This window comes from Watersipora subatra, chromosome 7, assembly GCF_963576615.1.
Source record: "Watersipora subatra chromosome 7, tzWatSuba1.1, whole genome shotgun sequence".
Taxonomy (NCBI): Eukaryota; Metazoa; Bryozoa; class Gymnolaemata; order Cheilostomatida; family Watersiporidae; genus Watersipora; species Watersipora subatra.
In genome coordinates this window covers 39137081-39163157 of record NC_088714.1, presented here as the reverse complement: position 1 = coordinate 39163157, position 26077 = coordinate 39137081, and the positions used below count along the sequence as shown (strand labels likewise).

The 26077-nt window shown below is 38.0% G+C and overlaps 1 protein-coding gene across 1 annotated transcript in view; it reads left to right on the top strand.

Moving 5' to 3' along the window:
• The window catches only part of LOC137401232 (bromodomain adjacent to zinc finger domain protein 1A-like), a 57086-nt gene that overhangs the window by 8330 nt on the left and 22679 nt on the right, over positions 1 to 26077 (top strand). Inside the window, exons 7-18 of the mRNA XM_068087644.1 lie at positions 141 to 363; positions 653 to 822; positions 929 to 1148; positions 3049 to 3288; positions 4710 to 4934; positions 6928 to 7141; positions 7521 to 7722; positions 18674 to 18826; positions 23013 to 23198; positions 24213 to 24329; positions 24615 to 24762; positions 25182 to 25381. Of these exons, the coding sequence (XP_067943745.1) occupies positions 141 to 363; positions 653 to 822; positions 929 to 1148; positions 3049 to 3288; positions 4710 to 4934; positions 6928 to 7141; positions 7521 to 7722; positions 18674 to 18826; positions 23013 to 23198; positions 24213 to 24329; positions 24615 to 24762; positions 25182 to 25381 (2298 nt within the window). The remainder of the gene's footprint in view (positions 1 to 140; positions 364 to 652; positions 823 to 928; positions 1149 to 3048; positions 3289 to 4709; positions 4935 to 6927; positions 7142 to 7520; positions 7723 to 18673; positions 18827 to 23012; positions 23199 to 24212; positions 24330 to 24614; positions 24763 to 25181; positions 25382 to 26077) is intronic.

The following is a 26077-nucleotide window of genomic DNA, read 5'->3' as shown; positions in this document are numbered from 1 at the left end:
TTGCACCAACATGCGAGTAAATTGACATACGAGGTCAGTCTCGGAACGCATTAAGCTCATAAGTTGAAGTATGACTGTATTTGGTTTGCCATTGCGTAGCTTTTTGTATTAGTCGCTGTTTACTTTCGCTTTGTATGCAGCAAGAGTATTTGGACAAATACAACATCACAAATGCAGATTTCTCAGACTACATCTGCCTTTCTAAGCCCGAGTTTGCTCATTCAAAAATGGCTGCCAAGAAGCTAGCCGCAGGTCGGGGCAAATCTAATAAAAGAATGAGGAGAACGGAGGAGGACACGGAAATAATCCGGGAGGCAAAACGAATGGCCAAAGAAGACAAGGCTAAGGAAGCTAAAAGCAAAGGTTAGCTGTGTTGCATATCTACATACATACATGTACATGCATGTACATACATGTACATGCATGTACATACATACATATGTAAACCCCTAGCTTCATTGAAGCGTGACATCTAAACCTGATGGCTCATTTCACAACCTTCTCTACTCCTTTTAAATAAGTTCAAGTCAGTTTTCACTCGTAATCGTTTCTAAAAGAATAAAGTGGATCTTCGTAGTTGTTGATGTTGTACCACTAGTCCAAACAATTCATTTTTAGCCCTTCCGCAGTCATTCACACTCTTTTGTTGCAGTTAAAAAGGAGGCAAAGGAGAAGATGACTCCGGAGGAGAGGGCAGCGCAGAGGCTAGCATTTAAAGAGCAGCAAAAGGTAGAAAGGGAAAAACTGCGTGAGGAGGCAGCGATGAGGATGGCTGAGGAGAAGCTAAGGTTGAGAGAGTTGAAAGAACAGGAGCGGATCAAGGTCATTCCTAGTTCCTCGTTTTTAATAATAAATCTCTAACCTATTTCTGATGTTTTGTGGACAGTAAGCATCTTATTTTCAACTGATATGTAAATACGAGTTGTAGGCACGAGAGGAGAAACGGCTAGTGGCTGACAGACTTAGGGAATGGAACAAACCGCGAGATGATTTATTATGTGAGGATTTGGAGGCCTTTCCGAGCTCCCTGCCTGTCCCTCCTATACTCGCACCATATTTTGGTGACATTGTCATGGTTGTGGAGTTCCTCTTTGTCTTTGGTGAACATCTTGGACTGGAGAACAGCTTTCCAGATGGAGTCACACTAGGTCTGGTATCTAAAATGTTTACATTCTCTTAAGCTCCTTCCGACATTCAGACACTCGAGGCTTGTAGGCACAACATTTCACGAAAACACACAACACTTTGCCGGCACAACATCGCAGAGGGTCATTTCAGACTTTCCTTGTAGCTTCTTCATTGCAAAACTGACCATAGTACATTGATCTGTTTCAATCTCAAATTTTCAGTTTGTGATTTTGTATCAATCTGCTGTGAGTGTGTTAAGGTTAAGACGATGTACAGTGGTGTGCATAAACTTGGAATCACCAGTTAAATCTTCAAATATGTATGTTTATATGCTGTTGTCTAAGAAATTCTTTGGAGTTAAGTGCCTCAACCCCATCAATATATATATCATTTGAAAGGGAAAATTCTGAAGAACAAGATGATGCCAAATATTCGAAAATATTCTCAGATTTTTATTGCTGGGGGTGGATCTACCGAAAGGCAGACTTATTGCAGGCTATGAATGTTGTTAGTGAGAATTGATAAAATAGGATACAAACAAACTCTTTTATACAAATTGGTGGCCCTGAAAAGGGCCGTTGGGTTATTGTTGGTCTTCAGAAGGACTGGTAAGGTGTCTTGAGCTGAGCATTAGTATTTTATTGGCCAGCCCTTGTTCTTGATCACCATCTGACACCGTCGAGGCATGCTGTTTACCAACTTTCTGAGCTCTTCAGGAGTGATGATGTGATGCCAAGCATGAATAATCTTCTCTATGAGCTCCCGTTTTGTCTTTGGTTTATCTTTGCTGACTATCACACCAATACGCTGCCAAAGATTTTCAATGGGATTCAGGTCAGGGCTTTGTGCTGGCCAGTCTATTACCCTTACATTACTTCTGGTCATCCACTCCTTGACTCTCTTGGCACGGTGGCAGGGTGCATTGTCATCCTGGTAGTACCAGGGTTGGTCGTTGCTGGTGAATAGGCTCCGAGCACTTGGAAGCATGACATCTTCCATGGTCTTGATGTATTTGTCTCCATTCATCATGCCTTCGCAAATGGAGAGTCTTCCCACACCAAAAGCTGTCATGCAACCCCATACCATGACTCCAGTAGGGTGCTTGATGGTTGGTAGCGTACAAGCCGGGCTGTACTCCTCTCCAGGTCGTCTTCTCACATAACAATTTCCAGAGTGGTTTTGGATGGTAAATGTTGACTCATCACTGAACAAGACCCTTTGCCATTGGGCTGTTGTCCAGAACCGTTTATCTTTAGCCCACTCTAGACGACGCTTTCGCTGTTTCTCAGAAACTAAGGGCTTGCGCCTTGCCTTGCAGCCTTTCAAACCATTTGCAAGCAGTCTTCTTCGCACTGTACTGGGGTGAATCTCAATATCTCTGTTGTCCTTGATCCCCTTACAAAGTTGAGTACTGTTCAGATGTCTGTCAGCGAGGGATCTTCGTACCAGGTACCGATCTTCACGGATAGTCGTCTTCTTGGGTCGTCCAGCAGAGTAGGTGGGTTTAAGACTGCCATTGGAGGTCCAAGTCTTGATTGCTGTGTAGACTGCCTTCTGAGAACAACCACATCTTCTGCTGATCAGATTGATATATAATATCTGGCATGGCATTATAATTGGCGGGAAAATAGAAAGCAAATGGAAGATCCATTCGATATAGAGTGAACAAAACAGTGTGATTCCAAGTTTATGCACACCGCTGTACATGTAGTTATAGTCAGTTTATTGTAGGGCTGTTTTCATGGAAGTAGAAGCATCGGTTCTACAGAAAATAGATGTCTTATATAATGTACCAGCATACTTACTGCTTGTATTGTTACTCATGCTATCCTACTAGTAATCTCTGGCTTGATGTAAAGTAATGACTAAGGTGTGTCACTCATTGGTTTGATGGAATTTTACTGAACTGTTTCACTGCAGATCTGGTGGAGAAGGCAGTATATGAGTCAGACATAAATGGTCCTCTCTCTGATCTACTCTGCTTCCTTCTTACCGCCATATTCAGCTGTATTGAGGAAGAGGAGGTCGAGGAACAGGAAATGGAGGCAGAGAGTAAGAAGGCTGACCTTATTGATGAATCAACAGAGCCTGGAGAGCTGAGTTATAAGGAGCTACTGAGTAGCGCAACAGTTGCATCACAGACACCCTTTCTCAACCATGGTATGTTGCACTTTCGTTCTTCCTCAATCATGGCATGTTCCACTTTCATCTTTTCTCAACTATGGTATGTTGCACTTTCATTCTTCCTCAATTGTGGCATGTTCCACTTCCATCCTTTCTCAACCATGGTATGTTGCACTTTCATCCTTCCTCAATCATGGCACGTTCTACTTCCATCTTTTCTCAACCATGGTATGTTGCACTTTCATTCTTCCTCAATCATGGCATGTTCTACTTTCATCCTTCCTCAACCATGGTATGTTCCACTTCCTTCCTTTCTCAACCATGGTATGTTGCACTTTCATTCTTCCTCAATCATGGCATGTTCTACTTTCATCCTTCCTCAACCATGGTATGTTGCACTTTCATTTTTCCTCAATTATGGCATGTTCCACTTTCATTCTTCCTCAACCATGACATGTTCCACTTTCATCCTTCCTCAACCATGGTATGTTGCACTTTCATTCTTCCTCAATCATGGCATGTTCCACTTTCATCCTTCCTCAACCATGGTATGTTGCACTTTCATTCTTCCCCAACCATGGTATGTTCCACTTCATCCTTTCTCAACCATGGTATGTTGCACTTTCATTTTTCCTCAATCATGGCATGTTCCACTTTCATTCTTCAACCATGACATGTTCCACTTTCATCCTTCCTCAACCATGGTATGTTGCACTTTCATTTTCCCTCAATCATGGCATGTTCCACTTTCATTCTTCCTCAACCATGACATGTTCCACTTTCATCCTTCCTCAACCATGGTGCAACTTGCACTTTCATTCTTCCTCAATCATGGCATGTTCTACTTTCATCCTTCCTCAACCATGGTATGTTGCACTTTCATTCTTCCTCAACCATGGTATGTTCCACTTCATCCTTTTTCAACCATGGTATGTTGCACTTTCATTTTTCCTCAACCATGGCATGTTCCACTTTCATCATTTCTCAACCATGATATGTTCCACTTCCATCCTTTCACAACCATAGTATGTTGCACTTCTTTTCTAAACCATGGCATTTCCACTTCATCCTCTCTCAACCATGTCATGTTCCACTTCCATCCTTTCTCAATGATGGTATGTTCCACTTCCATCATTTCTCAACCATGGTATGTTCCACTTCCATATTTTCTCAATGATGGTATGTTCCACTTCCATCATTTCTCAACCATGGTATGTTCCACTTCCATATTTTCTCAATGACGGTATGTTCCAGTTCCATTATTTCCAAGGTCATAGGTTCACTTTCACCCTTTTTGCGCCCACTACATGTTGCGGCCGTTCTATTTCTCCTTAACGCTACCATAGTCCACTCTATCCCTTTGCTACCAAGTCTGGTTCTACTTTTTGTACCTGTTACTCTGTCTCGGTATGTCTCATCAAACAGCTGTTCATAAATGTTTGCAATCTTTTGTCTAGGTACAAGTTTGAAAGGCTTCCAGTTAGATCCATTAACTGTCTCAGAAGTTCTTCGCTTACACTTTCTTGCCTCCGGCGCAAAAGGCTCCTCCGCAAGTGTGAAATTTCGCTACCAATCACGTGGGGGCTACACTTCCTTAGATGATGCTGGCATTATACTGAAGAAGGACCATCCTCACATACTCAACGCACTGGCCACCGGCAATGTGTTTGACCTTGACATTGGTATGTTTCAACAAATGACGTTCAAGTCTGATTTATGTGAAAATGAATGTTAGTATTATTTGAGTTTATTGCACCCTCAGAATGCGATTTCCCTGATATATGATTTTTCATCTTACGAGATGGAGCATGATGATTTTTTCACCTCTCCATACGATGTTTATTTCACCACAAAAATTCAACAAAATTTTCGCCCTAGTTCAAATTTGGTAGTCAGTGTTTATTACGTATGTCAAAATAACAACACGACACCAACAAAGACACAGGCATTTTCACAAAGCCTGAAAGAAACTAATGACTGATTTCTCTCAGTTCAGCAATTATTATGTGTGAAAAGGTAAATATTTTCCCTTTAAAACTATTAGCAAAGTTGGAGTTGCGATTCCTTCATACAGAAGGTCTAATGGTCAGACAACTTCTATTAACCTGCTAATAAAAATCCTAATCACTACGAAAACAGCATCGTTCGGTTTTTTTGCCGATTCAGGTTGAAAAATGTTTTAAACAGGTCCGCTAATAGTTACAGTGAAAGCAAAGTAAAAAACTGATAAGTGATAAAATTTTAATGATAAAAAGTTGCAATTCAGTAAAATAGATGAAAATACCTACTAAAACTTAGCTTTAAGCGTATGTGTTTAGTAAGGTAAGGTGAGCTTGTAATCGCATTTCCACATATTTGGCACCTACAACACAACAGAGTAGGACATGGTGAATCTTTTGATACCAAATAACTGTAATGTGAATTTTGTTGCAAGTCAACCTTTAAGTGTTTGTGTTTAGTAAGCTAAACTTATTTGAAGTGATTTCAAAGTTTTTGTCATATGTACGTCTATCTTGAAGGGGAGAACTTTCTACGGTACGTAGTACTGCTCATAGCACATTTTAAAGTTATTTTTTATTGCAGATCATAACCACTAAATACACTAAAGTTACTGTAGGTAACTATAGTTACTAAGGTTAACATACTATTTTGTTACTAGTTTTTAAGATGGACTGTACCTATATAAAGTTTTGCCAATTTTTACCAGGATATGTTTGCATTATATAATTACAGTATACGCTCCTATAATGTAAAATCCAGATAACGTAAACAATTTATGTGAAGTTTTTGCTTCATACTACGTAAAAAATTCCATATAAGGTAGAGTGCAAAGTCGGGCGAGTTCTCAAATTCGATTTGAACATTAATCTATCTCGCCGCACTGGCAAAAGAGAAAATGAGCAAACTAGTAAGAGCGAAGAGCAAACTAATAATGCTGCAATTACGGTACAGCTCACAAGTTAACAAAGCTGTCAAGTGTTTCCTTTTTGTATGTCGGAAAGGGTCCGATTGAAAAAATCTAGTTTTTTTTTAATTTGAAAGTGCAAAGGAGAGAGTTAGGAAAGAATGTGGAATAAATTAGGCAATTTACATGTATTTTATTGTTCTTATAGTGTAAAATCCTTATAACTTAAACGTTCTGGAACGGATTATTTACATTATAGCAGTGCGTACTGTACTACAGTTTCTGTCCCCCTTTGCACGATTTTTTCACCATACGATGCCAACCTTGGAATAGATCAAAATCGTATCCCGAGGGTGCACTGTATTTCTTTGCCAAGTGAAGAATGTTTAGACTCATGCAATCCTACTCCAGTTCTCTCGCCTATTACTCAGCATTGCTGGAGATGGTACATGTGATATAGCAATATCAGTGTGTTTCACTTGGATATGGTACATGTGATATAGCAATATCAGTGCGTTTCACTTGGCGGTTGGACATGCTTTGTTCTTTTTTACTGGGATTCAAAGTTTATTAGCTTGACTTATTTGGTGATCAGTATTGCTGTATATTAGCATCCAGTAGGTCAATATGCACTGCCCTCTATACTTCAGTACATAAAACAGCACCTGAAGGTTTGTAAAAGTCTGTTGAGATCATTGCTGTTAGGATCGCACTACACCAATACTTTTAATACTCACGGGTTATTACACGGAGGAGGTAACTACTTGTAGCGGATAAGTTGACGATTCTGGCGACATTAATCAACCAGTTGCTGAGCTTCGCTAGTCTCCGAGATGTGATCGAAGAAGCCATGGACCAGCATAAGACTCTCTCATATGAGCTCAAGCAGATCCAGTGGGCTGAGCAAAGGCGGGAGAGAGAGGAAGCCCATCTTAAACATAAAAAACGGATAGAGCACAAGCTACACAATCAACAAACGATTGTGTAAGAGGAGTAATTTATTGTAGTGTCTTATGATATTGGCAATTAAAAATGATGTTTTAGATGAAGTTGAACTGGGTGTTCTTTAGCCAACAAGCGCTATTGAATGTCTACATTTAGAGTACAGAGATGTAGCATTTCACTAGAGGAGCTGAGGTTATTTCTGCTCCAGGATCCAGATATTAGCTCAGACACAGTTTTTAGTTGAGGTTGTCAAGTTTCTCTAGAGTCAAGTTTCTCTAGAGTCAAGTTTCTCTAGAGTCAAGTTTCTCTAGAGTCAAGTTTCTCTAGAGTCAAGTTTCTCTAGAGTCAAGTTTCTCTAGAGAGTGGGGGAGCTGTTTATTGTTTACTATGGTTACTAGGCTTATCTCATGATTCCTAGCTCTAACAATCAAGCCTCCACAAATAACACGGAGAAAATGGAGACGGAGGTTGTGAAGCCCAAGTGTGAGTCTGTTAACGGGGAAAGTTCCAACGAGGAGGCTGCCAAGGAGGCACGAAAAATAGCAAAAAAAATAATCAATGAAACTGCTCGGCTCGATCCAAACAGGATGCCGCAGGACACAGGCAGATCGCGTAGAAAGGTGAGAACCGCTGTACCTCTGCTAGCCTCAAAACCATTTGGTATGACCATAGAAAGTTGGTGAAAAAGTGGGGTCCTTTCTGTTGTTGGTGGTTAAGGAAATGTAGGCCATTCTCCGGTCCCAGTTAAATCACGAATGGGCAGTTCTTGTTGTTGAACTGGAATGTGATAGAAATGGTATACCTATTAAGGTGTATGTATGTGCTTGTTGAAATGTTCATATGGTTATAGAAGTTATCGTGTGAAGGAAATATCGAGCGCTGTAAACTGTACCTTGCTGGGGAGATGGGTCTCTATTGGCAGGAGCGTTTTTAGACTTCATGGGATGTGTTGTTGTTCGCTCTAAATCCACACTTCCTCATGCGTTTTCATCGTTGAACCCCCTATGACTGGCAAGGGAAATCCCGCACCCCTTTTTTTGGAAGAAAAAATGCTCAAAACATAATGAAAAAAAGACATTCTAAATATATGAAAACATTGTACTGGAAGGCTATTTTAAGAAGAGTCTAACACTTTCACACATCAACATATAAAATATTTGCTGATATGTTGTGACTAGATATACGAATAGCCGTCACTCAAAATTTTTTTGCGACACCGAATACACTTTCTTCTTTTACATGATCCGATTCATGCACCTGCACGAACAACAGCTCGTGCCTTGAGTCGGGGAAACTCTCTACACGCTAGAAGGTAAAAAGATCTTTTTCACTGGCTCTCTAGAAAGCAACTTTAAGCCATCGGGAAGCTTTTCTAAGGATGTGTTTGTTTATAAAATATTATGCTACTGATTGTTGAGAGTGTCTTGTGCTATACTATTCCTTCATGCTATGATTTTGTTAAGAGTCACCATTAAATCCTTTGTCTCTTTATATACCATACAGGCAGTATGTTTATATACCATATAGCTGGTATGTTTATATACCATACAGCTGGTATGTTTATATACCATACAGCTGGTATGTTTATATACCATACAGCGAGTGTGTTTATATACCATACAGCTGGTATGTTTATATACCATACAGCTGGTATGTTTATATACCATACAGCTGGTATGTTTATATACCATACCGCTGGTATGTTTATATACCATACATCCGGTATGTTTATATACCATACAGCTGGTATGTTTATATACCATACAGCTAGTATGTTTATATACCGTACAGCAGGCATGTTTATATACCATACAGCTGGTATGTTTATATACCATACATCTAGTATGTTTATATACCATACAGCTGGTATGTTTATATACCATACAGCCGGTATGTTTATATACCATACAGCCGGTATGTTTATATACCATACAGCTGGTATGTTTATATACCATACAGCTGGTATGTTTATATACCATACAGCTGGTATGTTTATATAACATACAGCCGGTATGTTTATATACCATACAGCTAGTATGTTTATATACCATACAGCTGGTATGTTTATATACCATATAGCTGGTATGTTTATATATCATACAGCTGGTATGTTTATATACCATACAGCTAGTTTGTTTATATACCATACAGCCGGTATGTTTATATACCATACAGCTGGTATGTTTATATACCATACAGCTTGTATGTTTATATACCATACATCTGGTATGTTTATATACCATACAGCTGGTATGTTTATATACCATACAGCTAGTATGTTTATATACCATACAGCTGGTATGTTTATATACCATACAGCTGGTATGTTTATATACCATACAGCTGGTATGTTTATATACCATACAGCCGGTATGTTTATATACCATACAGCTTGTATGTTTATATACCATACAGCCGGCATGTTTATATACCATACAGTCGGTATGTTTATATACCATACAGCTGGTATGTTTATATACCATACAGCTGGCATGTTTATATACCATACAGCTTGTATGTTTATATACCATACAGCTGGCATGTTTATATACCATACAGCTGGTATGTTTATATACCATACATCGAGTATGTTTATATACCATACATCTGATATGTTTATATACCATACAGCTGGTATGTTTATATACCATACAGCTGGTATGATTATATACCATACATCTTGTATGTTTATATACCATACAGCTGGCATGTTTATATACCATACAGCTGGTATGTTTATATACCATACAGCGAGTATGTTTATATACCATACAGTTGGTATGTTTATATACCATACAGCTGGCATGTTTATATACCATGCATCTGGTATGCTTATATACCATACAGCCGGTATGATTATATACCATACATTCGGTATGTTTAACAAGATTACATCCAGCTTCCTGTTAAACATTTACTAGTGGGTGTGTGACTTGTACTGTATCATAAGCATTAAGATAATAAGGGGAGTTCTTGTTGGCTCCTTAAATTTTATACATTTATTAGATATTTTCATAATTTGGCTCATCATCTCAACCTAATTTATTATAATCTATGATATATAATATGAGAACTATCTATTGCAAATTGCAATAATTGAACTTTTAATTGCCTTGATATATCATTTAGCTAACTTATACAATGACTTACATAATAGTACAACTGTCTCTCACCAGGCCTGACCTAGTTACACGCTTCGACCATGACTCTAAAGGGTTTCAGAGAGAGTGACTGCGTTAAAGATGTGGTTGCGTCAAATTTGAGTTGATCTTAAAAGAAAGCATTTTTTTTTCTCTATCAGTTGATATGTTGTTTGTTGTGTTACACGATCTCATTGCCAAGATATTTGAAGATTAAAATCGAAAAAATCTGATCGCGGTAAAAACGCTCAGGCCACAAAAATGTGCCCAGGCTTGCCCAAAATGATGTCACGCGTTATACAACCTGTCTCTATCTCTCGTATTCACATCGGCTATTTGCGATAAAAGTCTAGTCCTACGCAGCTCTATTGGCATATATCTTATTTTGTATTTGCTCATGTTGGCTAGAATAAAATTTTAAATCCAGCTACAGATGCATTATTATGAATGTTTCAAAGGCATCAAATAACGAAAATTGAAAATTTGTTCTACTCACTTTCTCAAAATGTTGTGTAAACATTTGGGTACCGACTACCAATTCTACCGGTCTACTGTAATTCTGTCAAGCTAACTATGTAGAAGAAGGTCTTTGTATCAGCACAGTTCCGCTGCTACCCATACTAACGATATACAGCCTCCCATAAGTCCCGCCTACCTTACGTCCGTCGCCTATCCTTGGGGCGGGGCTGTATATCATTGCCTACACCGACTACAGTACTAGTTTCTTACTACCGTAAGTAAGCAAGCCGCGTCTTTGAAAAGAATATACATAGGGATAGAGTTTTAAGGATGAGAAGTCTGCTGGGTAAAGTCACAGTATTTCCGTTATCATACAAGGGACATCCTGAAGCACTTAAACTAGAATTGTGCTTTGAGTTTTTGGATTTTGGTAAACAATTTTCTCATGCTGAAGCAGTTCAGTAGGATGAACAGTTTAAGACAAAAAACTTTAAAATTGCTTAAGTCAATCCATAATTATAAGGTAATTAAGGCCCATCATACAAGGGACGCAGAAAAATCGCTAAAAACGAAACTTCAATTTTAGGCTGAAAACTCTGTGAAGTATATGCTCACATTTTAAATTCCTTTTAGCTGATGTTTGCTATGTATGTTTCAATGTTCAGTGTGAAAGAACTAACAGATTCCATTAATGGTTCTCATTAAACCACAGATTATTTACCACTAAGTTTGATCATACAAGGGACATCATACAAGGGACATTTCGGATCACTTGATTTTTCCACATATTTTATTGATAGACAGTAAAGTATTTAGCTAAAAGAAACTACAACCGTTTTAATGGAATACTACATCTAAAACTAGCATGCACTGAAAACAAAACTATAGAGCTAAAAAATGTTGAGTTTACAGGAAGTGACCAGACATGTCAAAAAACGATAAATAATTGATATCTTAGATAAATATTGGAAATTAGATAAAGAAATAACAAATAAGATCACAAGGACATGCACCTTGCAAATTTACATGTATTTGCGTTTATATTGACTGTAAGCAGCTTTGACTGCCTCAGCATTCAGCAGCCGATAGGCTCGACAATTGTTGTCGCATGGAATGAGCTCTGGGTTAATATCGAGGATAAAGTTAGAGTGGGTGACTTCGATATTTCTTGGGGTAGGCCACATCCATTTCTCTCCATTTCTATTTCTACAGAACTATTGCTCACTTAGTAGGGGATTTTGGCAATGCCTTCTGTACCTTCCGTGATGCTTTTCCTGTAAAAAATTAGAGCACTTGGTTATTAACCTTTGATACTTGTACTTGCTACAAAGTGATCGAAGTCAAAATTTTATAACACAATTCTTATTAATTAAAACCAATGCAATTGAACTGATTGATTTTGTTATAACTTACCAAGTGCTTGAGTAGTTGTGTATCCTGGTGTTGACTGATTACTGGTGCTTGCTTTCAGCTCACGAGCCTTCTGACGCTGAGCAGCCTTCTTGAGCCGTTCCTTCTCTCTTTGAGTAGCCCTTTGCTCCTCTGTAAGGCTGGCTGTTACTTTTGCCCATGCCTCACGTACTTGTTGCGAATGCTTAGCCTTGTACAGCTCTGGATTTTCCAATTTCTTTTTAGCTATATATTTCCTTTGCGCGGCACAATGAGCTGCAGGCCTGTCTTTGACAACCTTTACCGTCCACATTCTGGTTGAGACTGGCAGCTTGTGGAAAGTAATTGTTCTATTGCATTGACCAGCAGCAGTGTCTGGACGGGATTATTTATTAAGGTAGCCAGTCAGGCAATCACAAGCCGACAATGCTTTGAGAAAATATTTAGAGACAGCCAAATTAATTGTATTGGAACTAATTAACTCAACTAGTTATGTTTAGTTGTCTACAATGCCAACTCATGAAGCCATCACTATTCAGATCGCCGAGAAACTAAATTTCAACATAATGGGATTAAGTGCAATTAGGCTGGGAATATGTTGGGTACAGAAAAGATTATGGCCTTCCTCCACCAACAATGGTTAAGAAACCACTAACCATTTAAAATTAAGTTACGGACTGCCGAGTATAATAACTTTCGTATGTATGTTAACTATACCTCATGAAAATTGTCTAAAATAACATGGCCATCTTTTCAACGCTACTATTATGTCATGAATATTCATGACATAATAGTAGCATTGCAAAGATGGCCATGTTATTTTAGACAACTTTCATGAGGTATAGTAAGGGAATGAAAGAGTAGATGTCCCTTGTATGATAAAATTGTCCCTTGTTTGATAATTTATTTTCTTAATTTTTCTCAAGTAATTAAATTATTTTAAAAAGCTAAACATGCCATCATGAACCTCTCATGGTACTATCGGAAATTCCTAAGTAGAAATTTTTTCACATGACTTGTTTTCAAAAAATGGTGCCCAAATTATCATACAAGGGACACGCATGTATTTGGGACGACTCTTAAGCAAGATTTATTAAGGTTAGAACTTTGGAAACTTTTCCAGTCATAGAAACTTAATTGGATTAAGAGGTTCCTGGTGACACAATTTGCAATTTAAAATATGCATCTAAAAAAATCCAAAAAAATCAATGTCCCCTGTATGATCACATAATCGTCTCTTGCTGCTTAATTTTCTCAATTTCATGAAAATCGTTCATTATTTTTAAAAATCATTATTAGTTATGGAAAGTTTGGACTTTTAGCTTTCCAATGATGTGTAAAACTTGGTTCTATGATAAAATTTAAAAATCACATCTTTGGTTTCACAATACTGTGATTTGACCCTGCTGCCAACTGAATTTGAACTCACATTCTCCAGTTCTGCGGACATCCATATACCATATTGTCAGGCAAGTGCCAAGTATTATTGGTACTTTGCCAACAAACATTATGCTTTTTAGCTAAAGCTTTATACAAGCTAATATTATATAGTACTGTCTCATTATAGCTATTAATAATGCTTGTAGCTTTTTACAAAGCTTTTCTATGACCAAACATATAAATACTTGGGTTTTCTGTTATCAAATCAGTTGTCTCTGGAGTGTGCAATAAACCATTTCTCTAATTTAATACTCTATTTAATTGCTTCTGTGCAGAAACATAACAGAAGCTAATTGGCGACAAGGATTTCTCTTTTGAACAGTTACAAAGAGTTTTGTTCAGATTTTATCATTGATAAAATCGATACAAAGAGTTCTAGTTTATTACAAGAGTAACTGTTCAAAATTGCACCACTGCAATGGCAGAAGTAGCAGACCTGATCAAGCTAATGCAGAAGCAGCAGGAGGACCAGAGACAGCAGCAAGAGGAGCAGAGAAAGCAGCAAGAAGAGCATAGACAACAGCAGCATGAGGAGTTCAAGCAGCAACAAGAGGAATACAGACGTCAGCAAGATGAAAGAATGGAGGAATACAGACGTCAGCAAGATGAAAGAATGGAGGAGAATAAGAAACTGATGGAGCTACTACTACAAAACCTACAACGGAAACAAGAAACAGCTGCAACCGCTGTTCCAGCCTTCCCAGGTTTTGACCCAACAGCAGAGCTACTAACAGATTACATAGACAGATTCAACACATTCATTGCAGCAAATTCTATTCATCAAGACAAGATTGCTGGCACTTTTCTCACCAACCAACAGCCTACACTCTACAAGCAGCTTAGTAATATGGCAGCTCAGCTTTCAACACCCAAGCAGATCAACGACCTCAACATGGATGAAATACTGGAATTTCTCAAAGACCAGTATGACCCTAAGCGCTTCATTGTTAGAGAGCGTTACAAGTATTGGAGTGACATGCAGAGGAAACCTGGAGAAACTATTCAAGAGTTAGCTGCCAGAATTCGTCAAGATGCAACTACATGTGCCTTCATAGACATTACAGATCCATTAGATGAGGCTCTCAGAACAAGATTTATCTGCTCTGTAAACAATGAAGCAGTTCTCAAATCTCTCTTCAAGGTCAAGGACAATGAACTCAACTTCAACAAAGCTATACAGGTAGCACAGGAAACAGAAGAAGCAGCTAAAGTTGCCAAAGAGACAGTTTATGGAAACTCGTCTAAAGTCAACAAGGTTGCTCAACAGAAATCAAGATACAAACCAATCCAGAAAAACAACTCTACACCTGACAAGCAGAAGGAAGGAAAGCTATGCTACAGATGTGACCGAACTAACCATACAGCGGATGACTGCAGATTCAAAGCAGCCACCTGCAACTTTTGTTCTAAACAAGGTCACATAGAAAGAGCATGCAAGAAAAAGAAATCATCTGCAGCAGAAAAACCAGTAAAGATGATAGAATGCACATCAACCAAGATGGTGAAACTTGCTGAAAACATCAAACTGGAGGGAGACAACTTCACACTTGAACTGGACACTGGAGCATGTGACAACTTCATCTGTAAATCAATATGGGAGAAGCTAGGAAAGCCAAATCTAAAACCTACTACAGTTAACTACAAATCAGCCTCAGGACATCTCATAGAGACGCTTGGCAGATGTGAGCTAACTGCCCAATTGGATGCACAGAAAGAAGTCAGACTACCATTTGTGATTAGTGCTGTACAAGATCTCAACCTACTAGGAAGAACTGCTATACAGCAACTAGGCATCTCTATTGATGACAAGCTACAACAGAACCTTGTATCAACAATCACAGAGAACCAGCCAGATGGGAGGTTACAAATCAAGTGTAAGGAGATGTGCAAAGAATTTCCAGAAATATTCAAAGACGAGCTAGGATGTCTCAAGAACTTTGAACTAGAGATAAACTTCAAACCTTCAACAAAGCCAGTCTTCTGCCGACCCAGACCAGTTCCTATTGCCTTGACAGAAGAGCTCAACCAAGCATACGAAGCAGGTGTAGCTAAAGGCATATGGGAACCAACTCAATTCAACCAGTATGGAACACCAGTTGTACCTGTACGCAAATCTACAACAGGTCAAGCTGCAGGGAAGATCAGAGTATGTGGAGACTACTCCAAGACTATCAATAATCAGCTAGAAACACATAGGAAACCCATCCCACTACCAGAAGATCTAATCAGAAAACTAGGTGGAGGCTATTGCTACACAAAGATTGATTTAGCAGATGCCTACAATCAAATATTGTTGGCACCAGAAAGTCAACGACGACTAGCACTATCAACACACCGAGGAGTACTACTACAGAAGAGGTTTCCCTTTGGCATAAGCTCAGCACCAGGGTATTTTCAAGAAATCATGGAGCAACTGACACAATGCCAGTCCCAACAGACTTAACTCAGCTAAGATCTTTCTTAGGAGCTACACAATTCTACAGCAAGTTCATACCCAATCTGTCACAACTCACAGGACCATTGCACAAACTGACACGCAAAGGAGAGACCTGGAAGTGGGGCACTGAACAAGAAAAGAGCTTCAACAAACTGAAAGATATGCTATCAACTGATAGTGTCTTAGCACACATAGCACAGTTTCATCAATCCAGAGAAGTCAACCGATCGGCAGAAAAGACAGTTAGCAAGATACACAGCTACAATCTTGGAGCACCATGCTATGCCTTGTATCATGGACCTAGACGCAACAGACAACCTAGATGGGTTCCAGCCATTGTTACTAAGATATATGGAACTCGTAGTCTCAATGTCAAAGTGGTACCAAAGGGACCTACTTGGAGAAGACATGTTGAACAACTCAGACCAAGATACTCAACAAAAGAAGATCAAGACCCTGGAGATAAACCTGATATAACAGAGGAGACAAAACTGCAACTACCAGCCCCTACAACTGTAACAGAGCAACCTCTGTCTAGAAGAAGACCACACAACCCTCGTCTACCTGATGGAGATGAGTATAGCAGAGACAAACCCCGAAGGTCTAAGAGAACCAGAAAGAACCTTTAGCTTAGTGAGGAGGTGTCAGGCAAGTGCCAAGTATTATTGGTACTTTGCCAACAAACATTATGCTTTTTAGCTAAAGCTTTATACAAGCTAATATTATATAGTACTGTCTCATTATAGCTATTAATAATGCTTGTAGCTTTTTACAAAGCTTTTCTATGACCAAACATATAAATACTTGGGTTTTCTGTTATCAAATCAGTTGTCTCTGGAGTGTGCAATAAACCATTTCTCTAATTTAATACTCTATTTAATTGCTTCTGTGCAGAAACATAACACATATCCAATTCACTACGATATTCTGCAAATCATGTTTTGCATTATCTTCAACAATATTATTTTATTATATAATTTTTACCAGCAAAAATATTTTCATCTTGGCATAAAGCTTTTATTAAAAATATTCATCAAGTCGTGGCCACTCACATAGTTTTAGCTGATACAATAAGACAAATTCATCTACTGCAACAAACTCAAACAAAACATCATGGTTTATGCAACACACATTCAAGTCTCTCTTTCCATTTTATGGCAGTTTCCACACTGACAAAGCTGCTTCGGCTGGTGTTACGACATAAACATTCTATAATCAGTAAAACAAATGCAATAAATATATGTCATTCATAGATATGTCATTCTAAAGCGTATCTATTGAAAGCTTTCAAATTGGGAGTTAAATAGATTGCGAGTGTAATTTTAAAACGAATAAACATTTAACAAAGGCACAAGTACGCCAAACCAACGATTTGAAGCTTTGGTTCTGGAAATTAAATTTGCATTGATCAATCGATTTTCCTCACTTTCTACAAGTGAAAAGTGAACATCTAATGTCAAATCATAAAGCTAATTTACTAGATAAAGCTGCCACAGAAAATTTGAAGCAAATGTAGCTAGGTGAACTGAAAAAAAAATATAAAACGATGATTAGTGATAGCAAAAAGTTATAATTTTATTAATTAATACATGTATTAATGAGTACTAAAATATTACCTTTAGTATATTCATCAATCTAAGCCATTGTATAGCTAGATGTTAAAGATTAAAAAGAAGCTGTCAAGAACTTACTGTACATACGTATCTCGCACGCGCAGGAAATTACATTTTAGCCTCAAACAGGGAAATATAATCTGAATGTAAACTCAACAAGAAACTCTATAGGAAACTCAAAGTAAAAGATAAATTCACCTCCATTCTCCGATCTTCCTCCGTAGAACTTTAACTACCTGATGCGAAGAAAACTCGGAGTGACTTTCGCAGTAACTTTACAGCAATTTTACAATTACATGTATGTTGTTCGCCAATAAAACGTGTCGATCGAGTAATTCATTAAAGTAACGATGTTAATTAATTTAGTAAATATCGATGTCCATGCGGTTTAATAATAGAGTAAAATCCCTAAATTTGAGATCACAGACAACACGTTTTACGAGTGATAACATTTATTACGGCCTATATAAAAATTTCGCGCTGATGATTAGCTAAGGAAGCGACCTCATATTTATCGCTCGTGGTTTCTTTTCAGATATATTGCTTGTGACGTCACGAAAGAAGCACCCGCTGGAACGTGAGCTTTTTAAAAGAGGGCCTCATTCAAACGCATATATCTCTGGACAGGGTTGGTCTACAAAGACAAAAATGGCATCAAATTGTAGCTGATGTTTTAGCCTTTTATGGGTCTTAATTTCATTAAATCGAATTTTTTGACGCAACCATATCTTTAACTCGTTTTGTGCAGCCTTGTATGTCGCCTTTATCAATTGGTAACATTGTATCTATAGTTTAACATATAGAAAAGTTTTAGCTCAGGTAGATAAAAAGGGACCGATCATCCTCCTATGAGGGCTATAACAAACTAACACCCTGCACTAACAACTCTCTTGTGTTATGCTCAATGTGTATCAGATGATTAGTTGTGTTTTAACAGTTTAGAGATTGTGTTGACGATTGAGATGTGTGTGCGTGCGTGCCTGCGTGTTCAAATGCCTTGCTAGAGTTTTGACTTGTGAGACTGTTTCCGTCACACAAGTACCAAGTCACTACTTTAGCCTTACCCTAATGGTTTCATATGAATCCAATTTAGACCCCTCCAGCGGATGACTTCAACTGGAGAGAGTATGACATGACCGAGTGGAATAACTTGGAGGAACGGTACTTATCTGAGGAGGACATAGAAATACTGAGTGTGCGGCGAAGGGAGATAGAGACAAGACAGAAACAAGACTATATCGACCGGGTAAAGCTTCTGGTTATTTTTTTCGGTTGTAGACCCTTTGACCCTTTTGTTGTTGGTAGAGACTGGCAGCACCCAATAGGGAGGTCCCAGCTATCCAATAGGTGGCTCAGTCGTATAGATTGTATGTTTTATGTGCATGTATATACACATATGTACACGTATGTACATTCATGATATAAACCGGGTAGAAAGCCTGACATGGTTGGATCAAAGTGAACACAGGCTGAAATCTCAACTAACAGTATTATTGCATACAGCTGCCAATATTAAATTTTTAAATTATGTGTTTGTTCTGAAACAGTTCTAGAAATTAACTCTATGGCTTTAAAGTATTTATGATTTTCTCACATTACGCTCAAGTTAGATTCTTGTCTCCAAGATGATCTGTTCCCAATCTTTATCATCAGGAATAATACAACTTGGTCGAGAGAGAATGATAGTGAATCTTATCCGTTCAGTTTACTCGCTCTGGTCGTCTTCATTGTTATTATAAACTGCTGGACTATTACATCTCCTTATACTTTGTTCGTACCTGAACCCTAGTGATAACATCTGCAGTAACAGAACAATTCTCTAAACTGTCTTGATGATTTATAACAGATGCTAGGCATGTGCTGTTGTGGCTACTACGGGTAAGAGGCATTTCTGTCTTCTAGTTGTTGAAATCGTTTATTCGTGACAACAAACCAGTTTTTTAAGCCTGTGGTTAGCTTTACTTATTTTGTAATGATGGTTTATTTATTGTTTATATATTAGAACACTGCAACATAGACTTCAAGCTTTTAGATGCGAGCGTGTATTTGTCAGTTTCTTCAACAAAACATTGATTGGTTAATTTATTGGCTACATCAGAACTACTATCAGAAACACCAACACGTGTTGGTAGTAACTGTAAGCCTATGTAGGCAGCTCTTGAAATTTATAATGGCGCTATGCAAGTATATATCAACAATTGGTTAATATTGTGAAAAATTCCACTTTTCTTTAATTGAAGACGAAGAGTTACAAATACAAAGCATGTGATTTTCTGTTGCTAGGTCAAATGTGTTTTGTATTGCTCGTCACTATTGATAGTGAACTGTCTACCGCTTGGTCTACACTCAAAAAGTTGAGTGTAGTTAACACAAGTACTAAAGGTGGTGTCTGACATTCTAGGGCGGGAAACGGGTCAAACATGCTGCTATTAGCTGTATATAGGCAACTAGGAGTGTATCGATAACTGTATGTAGACAACTAGGAGTGTACTGATAACTGTATGTAGGCAACTAGGAGTGTACTGATAACTGTATGTAGGCAACTAGGCGTGTACTGATAACTGTATGTAGACAACTAGGAGTGTACTGATAACTGTATGTAGACAACTAGGAGTGTACTGATAACTGTATGTAGGCAACTAGGAGTGTACTGATAACTGTATGTAGGCAACTAGGAGTGTACTGATAACTGTATGTAGGCAACTAGGAGTGTACTGATAACTGTATGTAGGCAACTAGGAGTGTACTAATAACTGTATGTAGGCAATTAGGAGTGTACTGATAACTGTATGTAAACAACTAGTAGTGTACTGATAACTGTATGTAGACAACTAGGAGTGTACTGATAATTGTATGTAGGCAACTAGGCGTGTACTGATAACTGTATGTAGACAACTAGGAGTGTACTGATAACTGTATGTAGACAACTAGGAGTGTACTGATAACTGTATGTAGGCAACTAGGAGTGTACTAATAACTGTATGTAGGCAACTAGTAGTGTACTGATAACTGTATGTAGACAACTAGGAGTGTACTGATAACTGTATGTAGACAACTAGGAGTGTACTGATAATTGTATGTAGGCAACTAAGAGTGTACTGATAACTAGTTTATAGCCAGAGGTGTTTTACTTCATTCTATATTGCTTATTGCTTTGCTTAATGAAGGTGCACAACATTCTCCTGGTTAACTATAAAGGGGTGGTCACACGAGAGCCGAAACGAATTAAACGACGCAAAACGATATCGGTGTCAGTTGTACACTGTTCGGCCGAAGACATTTCTGGCCGAAACGAACCATTGCGGTCCTGCTCGAAATTTCAAAGGCCGAAACCCTGCTCTTATTGGCTGGTTAAAATTTTAGCGAGCACGCGTCACAATTTTCTTTACGAGTGTGAGCAAAGTTAAAAAGATGGTACGATCTTTTTATTTCGTTAATTAAACAACATGAAGCAATTTACGACAAGGCTCACCCGGACAACATCAAAAAGATGGCGTCATTTACAATATTTGGTCCTTAATTTCAAATGAAATGAGAGCACAAAACTATATGGAATTCGTTGGTGAATACATAAAATAAGTAAAAATGTCATCCATTGCCATATAATGATATATTGTAAAAGATATTTGTCGGGCTTTACTCAGGCACAATGTAGCTCGTGATTGTGTTGCATATATGTAAGATGTTGCACTTAGGTTTTGAACAAATGTAAGAGAATGGGTGTGGTTTTCTTTCGTGTAGAATATAATTAATGTGTCACACTCCTCCTTATGAAGAATTGTTGACTGATTTATTTATGTAAAACCCCAGTACTATGATAAATACTGTTTTTGTTTTTATATATTCAGCAAAAAAATTCATATGTTAACAAAAAATATAATTTTGTTGATGGGAAGGGTTGGCAAAATCTTTGTATCGGGTGATTTGTTTTGAGCAGCTGAACGATCTTCTGATAAATCTGCTGCGTAATTATAATTAATAATTGTTCCTCAAAGTTTTTTGTTTACTATAGAAATATTTAGCTCAAATAGATAAAAACTACCAATGAAACAGTGTCCTTTATCCATGCATATGGTATCTAGGAAGTGAAGTGACTTCGGATCAGGGTTGGCGCGGTTTAAACCTGGTGGTTTAAACCAACCGAAACAACCGGTTTTTTCCTTATTTTTTGTGAAAAACAATATTTTAAGCTCCTAATGGTTCATGTGCGGTAGAAATGCAATTATATGTAATTATCAGCTGTGGAAGTTTATTTAGGACACAGTAGTAAATTGATGGCGGAGCTCAAGTTGAAACTACATGAAATCCTAGCACAACAATGAATTAGTGAATTTCATTTTCAATTGCTTTTAGCAAATGATTTAATGATCTCTTTAATGATGAAATATAAAAACCATGTGAAATATACTAATCCAAACATCGTCTCTAATAATGAATGAATACTTTCTCAAGTCTGGCCAGTGAGAAAGGATTACTTATAACTAGAAATTGAAACAATAAAATCTTTTTGGGCAAAAGCTCTAAGCTTGCAAGCTAATATTTCATGTATCGGGCACAAGCCAAAGTACAATGTAGTTGGATTTTTAGAATTCCGTTTATCAAGTTTTGTGTGTGTTTTGAATAGTTAAAGTTGTGTCAACACGCCTCGCAAACAGGATCCCATTTGGCAGTTTTTTACTCGAACTGCAAAAGGCAAAGGTTTTAAGGCAAAATTTAATAGGTGTGCTGTCGTAACGCGAGGTAACACAGATAGGCTTAAAGCTCACGTAGCAAAATGTCAAGCTGAAAACACCAACTTAGACAGTGATGCTAGTATTCAGGTGATAGAAGTTGAGTCATCTGCCACTGCTCCAACCACTAGCAATGCATCTGCATTATGCTCTGCTCTACATTACCACACAACTAATCCCTTGGATTAAAATTCCTATTTATACATAGAGCTGTATGTAAAATATTCACTTTATGTCATAAGATTTCTGCTCTATATTTCATCAATCATGTTTGATTAAAGACTCATTCTGAAATTTCCATCTTTTCTCTCCTTTTTCCCATAACAACTCCCACAGTACCATCTTTAATAGATGATTCCACATATGTATGTTCAATACTCAATCATGCAGCTATAGTAAGTGATGTTAATTAAACTTAAAATTGCAGAAACCTTGGTAAAATTATAGAAAATAAACACCGGTTTAAACAAAAAAAACCTGGTTTGTCGGTTTTTCCATAAAAACTGTGGTTTTTTCCAACCCTGCTTTGGATGCCGTGTGACATGTGGCTTAGCCGAATCGAACCGAAACAACATCCGAACCAAACCTAAGTCGGTTCGGCCATCATGTGACCACAGCTTAAGAGTGCTTGAACTGGTAGCGCCTTGTCTTATGTCTATCTGAAAGCAGCCCATAGACTCTACAAATCTTGAACTTTTGCAGGAAACTGAAATGTATGACCATGTAAATGAACTAGCCAGTAGAATAGCCACACATTCCTTGGGTCAAGACAGGTGGGGACGTAGCTACTGGTCCTTCAGCTCACTCCCAAACCTCTACCTACACAAAGTTCACACAGACCTCATCCACCAGCCTACTGACCTTGACTCCTCCCTTCACAGCGAAAAGGTCTCTGCTCGTAGCGCAGTTTGCACAGAATTGAGTTATCTTATACATACATGGCTATCTTTCTCCATTAGGAGGTTTTTTGCAAGTTATGCACTTGCCTTGGTGACACCGTAATTTGTACTTGCTGCGATTCCATACTTTAAACATAACATAACATCCCTCGTATTATCATTTTATGACTGGAAACGCATAAAGCTGTGAAGACTCTTTGAAGGAGGGTTTTGATGATGTCTTGGGTGATAGATACAGTCATAAATCAACATATGATCTTAATGCATTTTGGAACTGAGCTAGTATGTCAATTTACTCATGTTGCAATGCACTATTTCCTATATAAAATAACTAAATACAAATTAGTCTTTTACCATACTATGAATAAAACCAAAATTGGGATATCACGGTAGAAAAAGGTGACTACCAGCCAACATTCATCTCAATTTGCTGCAATAAAAATTAATTTTTGGTAGGTGTAAGTTAACACCAAACTATGTAATCTAATAACTACTAAAATTTTAAATATAAATCATCTAAAAAAAATAATTGATGATATAATAATTTGAAAACAATAAATAATTTTAATAGTTTAACACACATGTAACATGTGCTCAGCCGTTAGTTGGTGTAATATTTTTGTTTCAGCATGACAAGCAAATAAAATTTTTAGTTTTTAGCTTTGTTACATATCCTCTACTTTGACTATAGCAACCTGTCTGTAATCACACGCTCAAAAGATTAGCTTCTATGAAAGATATCTTTCAAGCATGGAAATACAGCGATTCAATACTTTAGTTGGCTGACCAAAAGGTACATGACGTACAGCACGTTTATGCTGAAAGAAGCAAATCATGTTCAACGCTTCTAAAACACCTCAACCCAGTTGGTTGAACAAGTTTAGACACCAAATCAAAGTGGTGTAATAAAGCCTTGTATGACTGTCTAACCTGTAATGAACAGTATAATACAAGCTCATGAAAATGCCTCAGGTCTTTTCATCGTAGCCCTTTTGTGTTCCAGGAGAACAACCTACCCTCCTTAACAAATTCAAGCCTATCTCCCCAACAGCACATGGTTAACGGTGATGAGCCTAAGATACCCAACACAGTCCTAGAGAATGATCCTAGCAATGCTGAGGTATTCTATTAAAGTTATCTCCTCTATAATATCTACAGCGTCGGTGTCGCATGGTGGACACGCGTGCAGGATGTAATCAATCCACAAAATGATTGACTGGCCAGGTGCTTCTGGCTTCCATAGTTTTCTCATTCTTGATGCATCCGATAGTAACTGGTAATTCTCTGGGATAGATTCACAAGCCTCAGATCCATCCTCGTTCATTACCCACAACTATGGAGCTATCCGCTCCTGACACATAAGTAGTATAACTCTGGTAAGAACTCGTATTGTCTGTTTGAGCAGGAGACTACTTGGGTCTACTACAACACCATTCCAAAAATAGACCAGGTCATCACCTCGCTCAACAACAGAGGCTTCAGGGAATCCACCCTCAGACAAAAGATCATATCAAGGAAACGAAAGTTAGAGCAACTTAATGAACAATATCCAGGTAGCGCATTTGATATCATACATTAGCCGAGTGATACCTTTTAGCGTGCAACGAGTATATAGCTGTTGTTTATTGCTTGTTTTAGAGCTGATCATAAAGGGTTGGTCGAGTTATTCAAATTTGCTTGTTCAGTTTTGCTTCTCTAACTTTTGGCTGTTGTTTGTTGCGACAAAATAGTTCCGCCCTCTATTTATTTTTTGTTTACAAATCATGACATTGCGCAGAAGCGGTGTCTGTAATTTGTAATTGTCTCCACTTGCCTCTCTGCAAGCATCTAAACCTGTAATGACCTAACATAAGTTTGGTTTTTCAGCAGTAATTTAGCTGTTGATTGTATAGTAATTACTATTGATTTTGCTAACATAATGGAAGATTTCGTTGTTTGCTCTATTTTAACTTTCTTAAATCCGACTATGTAGAATACATGCTTGATGAACATTCCATTCACGAGATGAGTCGTCCGGTTGCCGCGAACAACCAGAACATAAAGTCAAGGTCGCGGATAGCCAAAGGTCAAGTTCAGAACAGTTCAGCTCAAGAGTCACTAGAGCTAAACCTGCGAGAGATGCTGCTCGACCTAGAAGAGCGAGTCTGTGTGGGTGGCCTTGGCAGCATTAAGGTGAGTGGCGTAGGCAGCATTAAGGCTTATGGCTTTGGTAGTATTGAGGTAACTGGCTGAGGCAGCGTTACGTGTGGTAGCAAAGGCAACATCATGTTTGGTGGTCGAGAAAGCATTACTTTTGGTTCAGTTTCGAAAAATATTTCTATGCTAGTTTTATCGTAAGACTTAATCAATAGCCTGTGATCTGCAATAGAGTGAATTGAGGGTACTGTCAGTTACTAATATATTGTCTCCTATCTCAATTCATAGCCTGTAAACTGTGGGAAAGTATGTTAAGGTGTTGCCAGGTGAGCCTTTCGCTGCTATAAGAGTAGCCTTAGGGAAAGATGCTCTATTGCCAATGATCAAAATCTGTACCATCATAAATAAGCAGAGTATATGTAACCAAAAGACTTAACTGTAGTTAACTGTCATTGATTAAATCGAGGAAATCAGCGTGTTCCTTAAAATTGGCATAGAAAGTTCATACTGCTGTATTCTTAGCCATCTTCAATAGAAGGCAGAATAAAAATCTTTTTTGTAGTAAACAATGTTTAAAAAATTGATTATTGTACATTTTGGCCAAAAACTTGGTGCAAGAAAAATAAATTGCCTACAAATTGCCTAAGGAATGCAGCATTTTATGTTGGAATACATTGCAGTATTTCTCTAACGTTCCCATATACATGTAAGGATGGTGTACAGAGTTGTCTG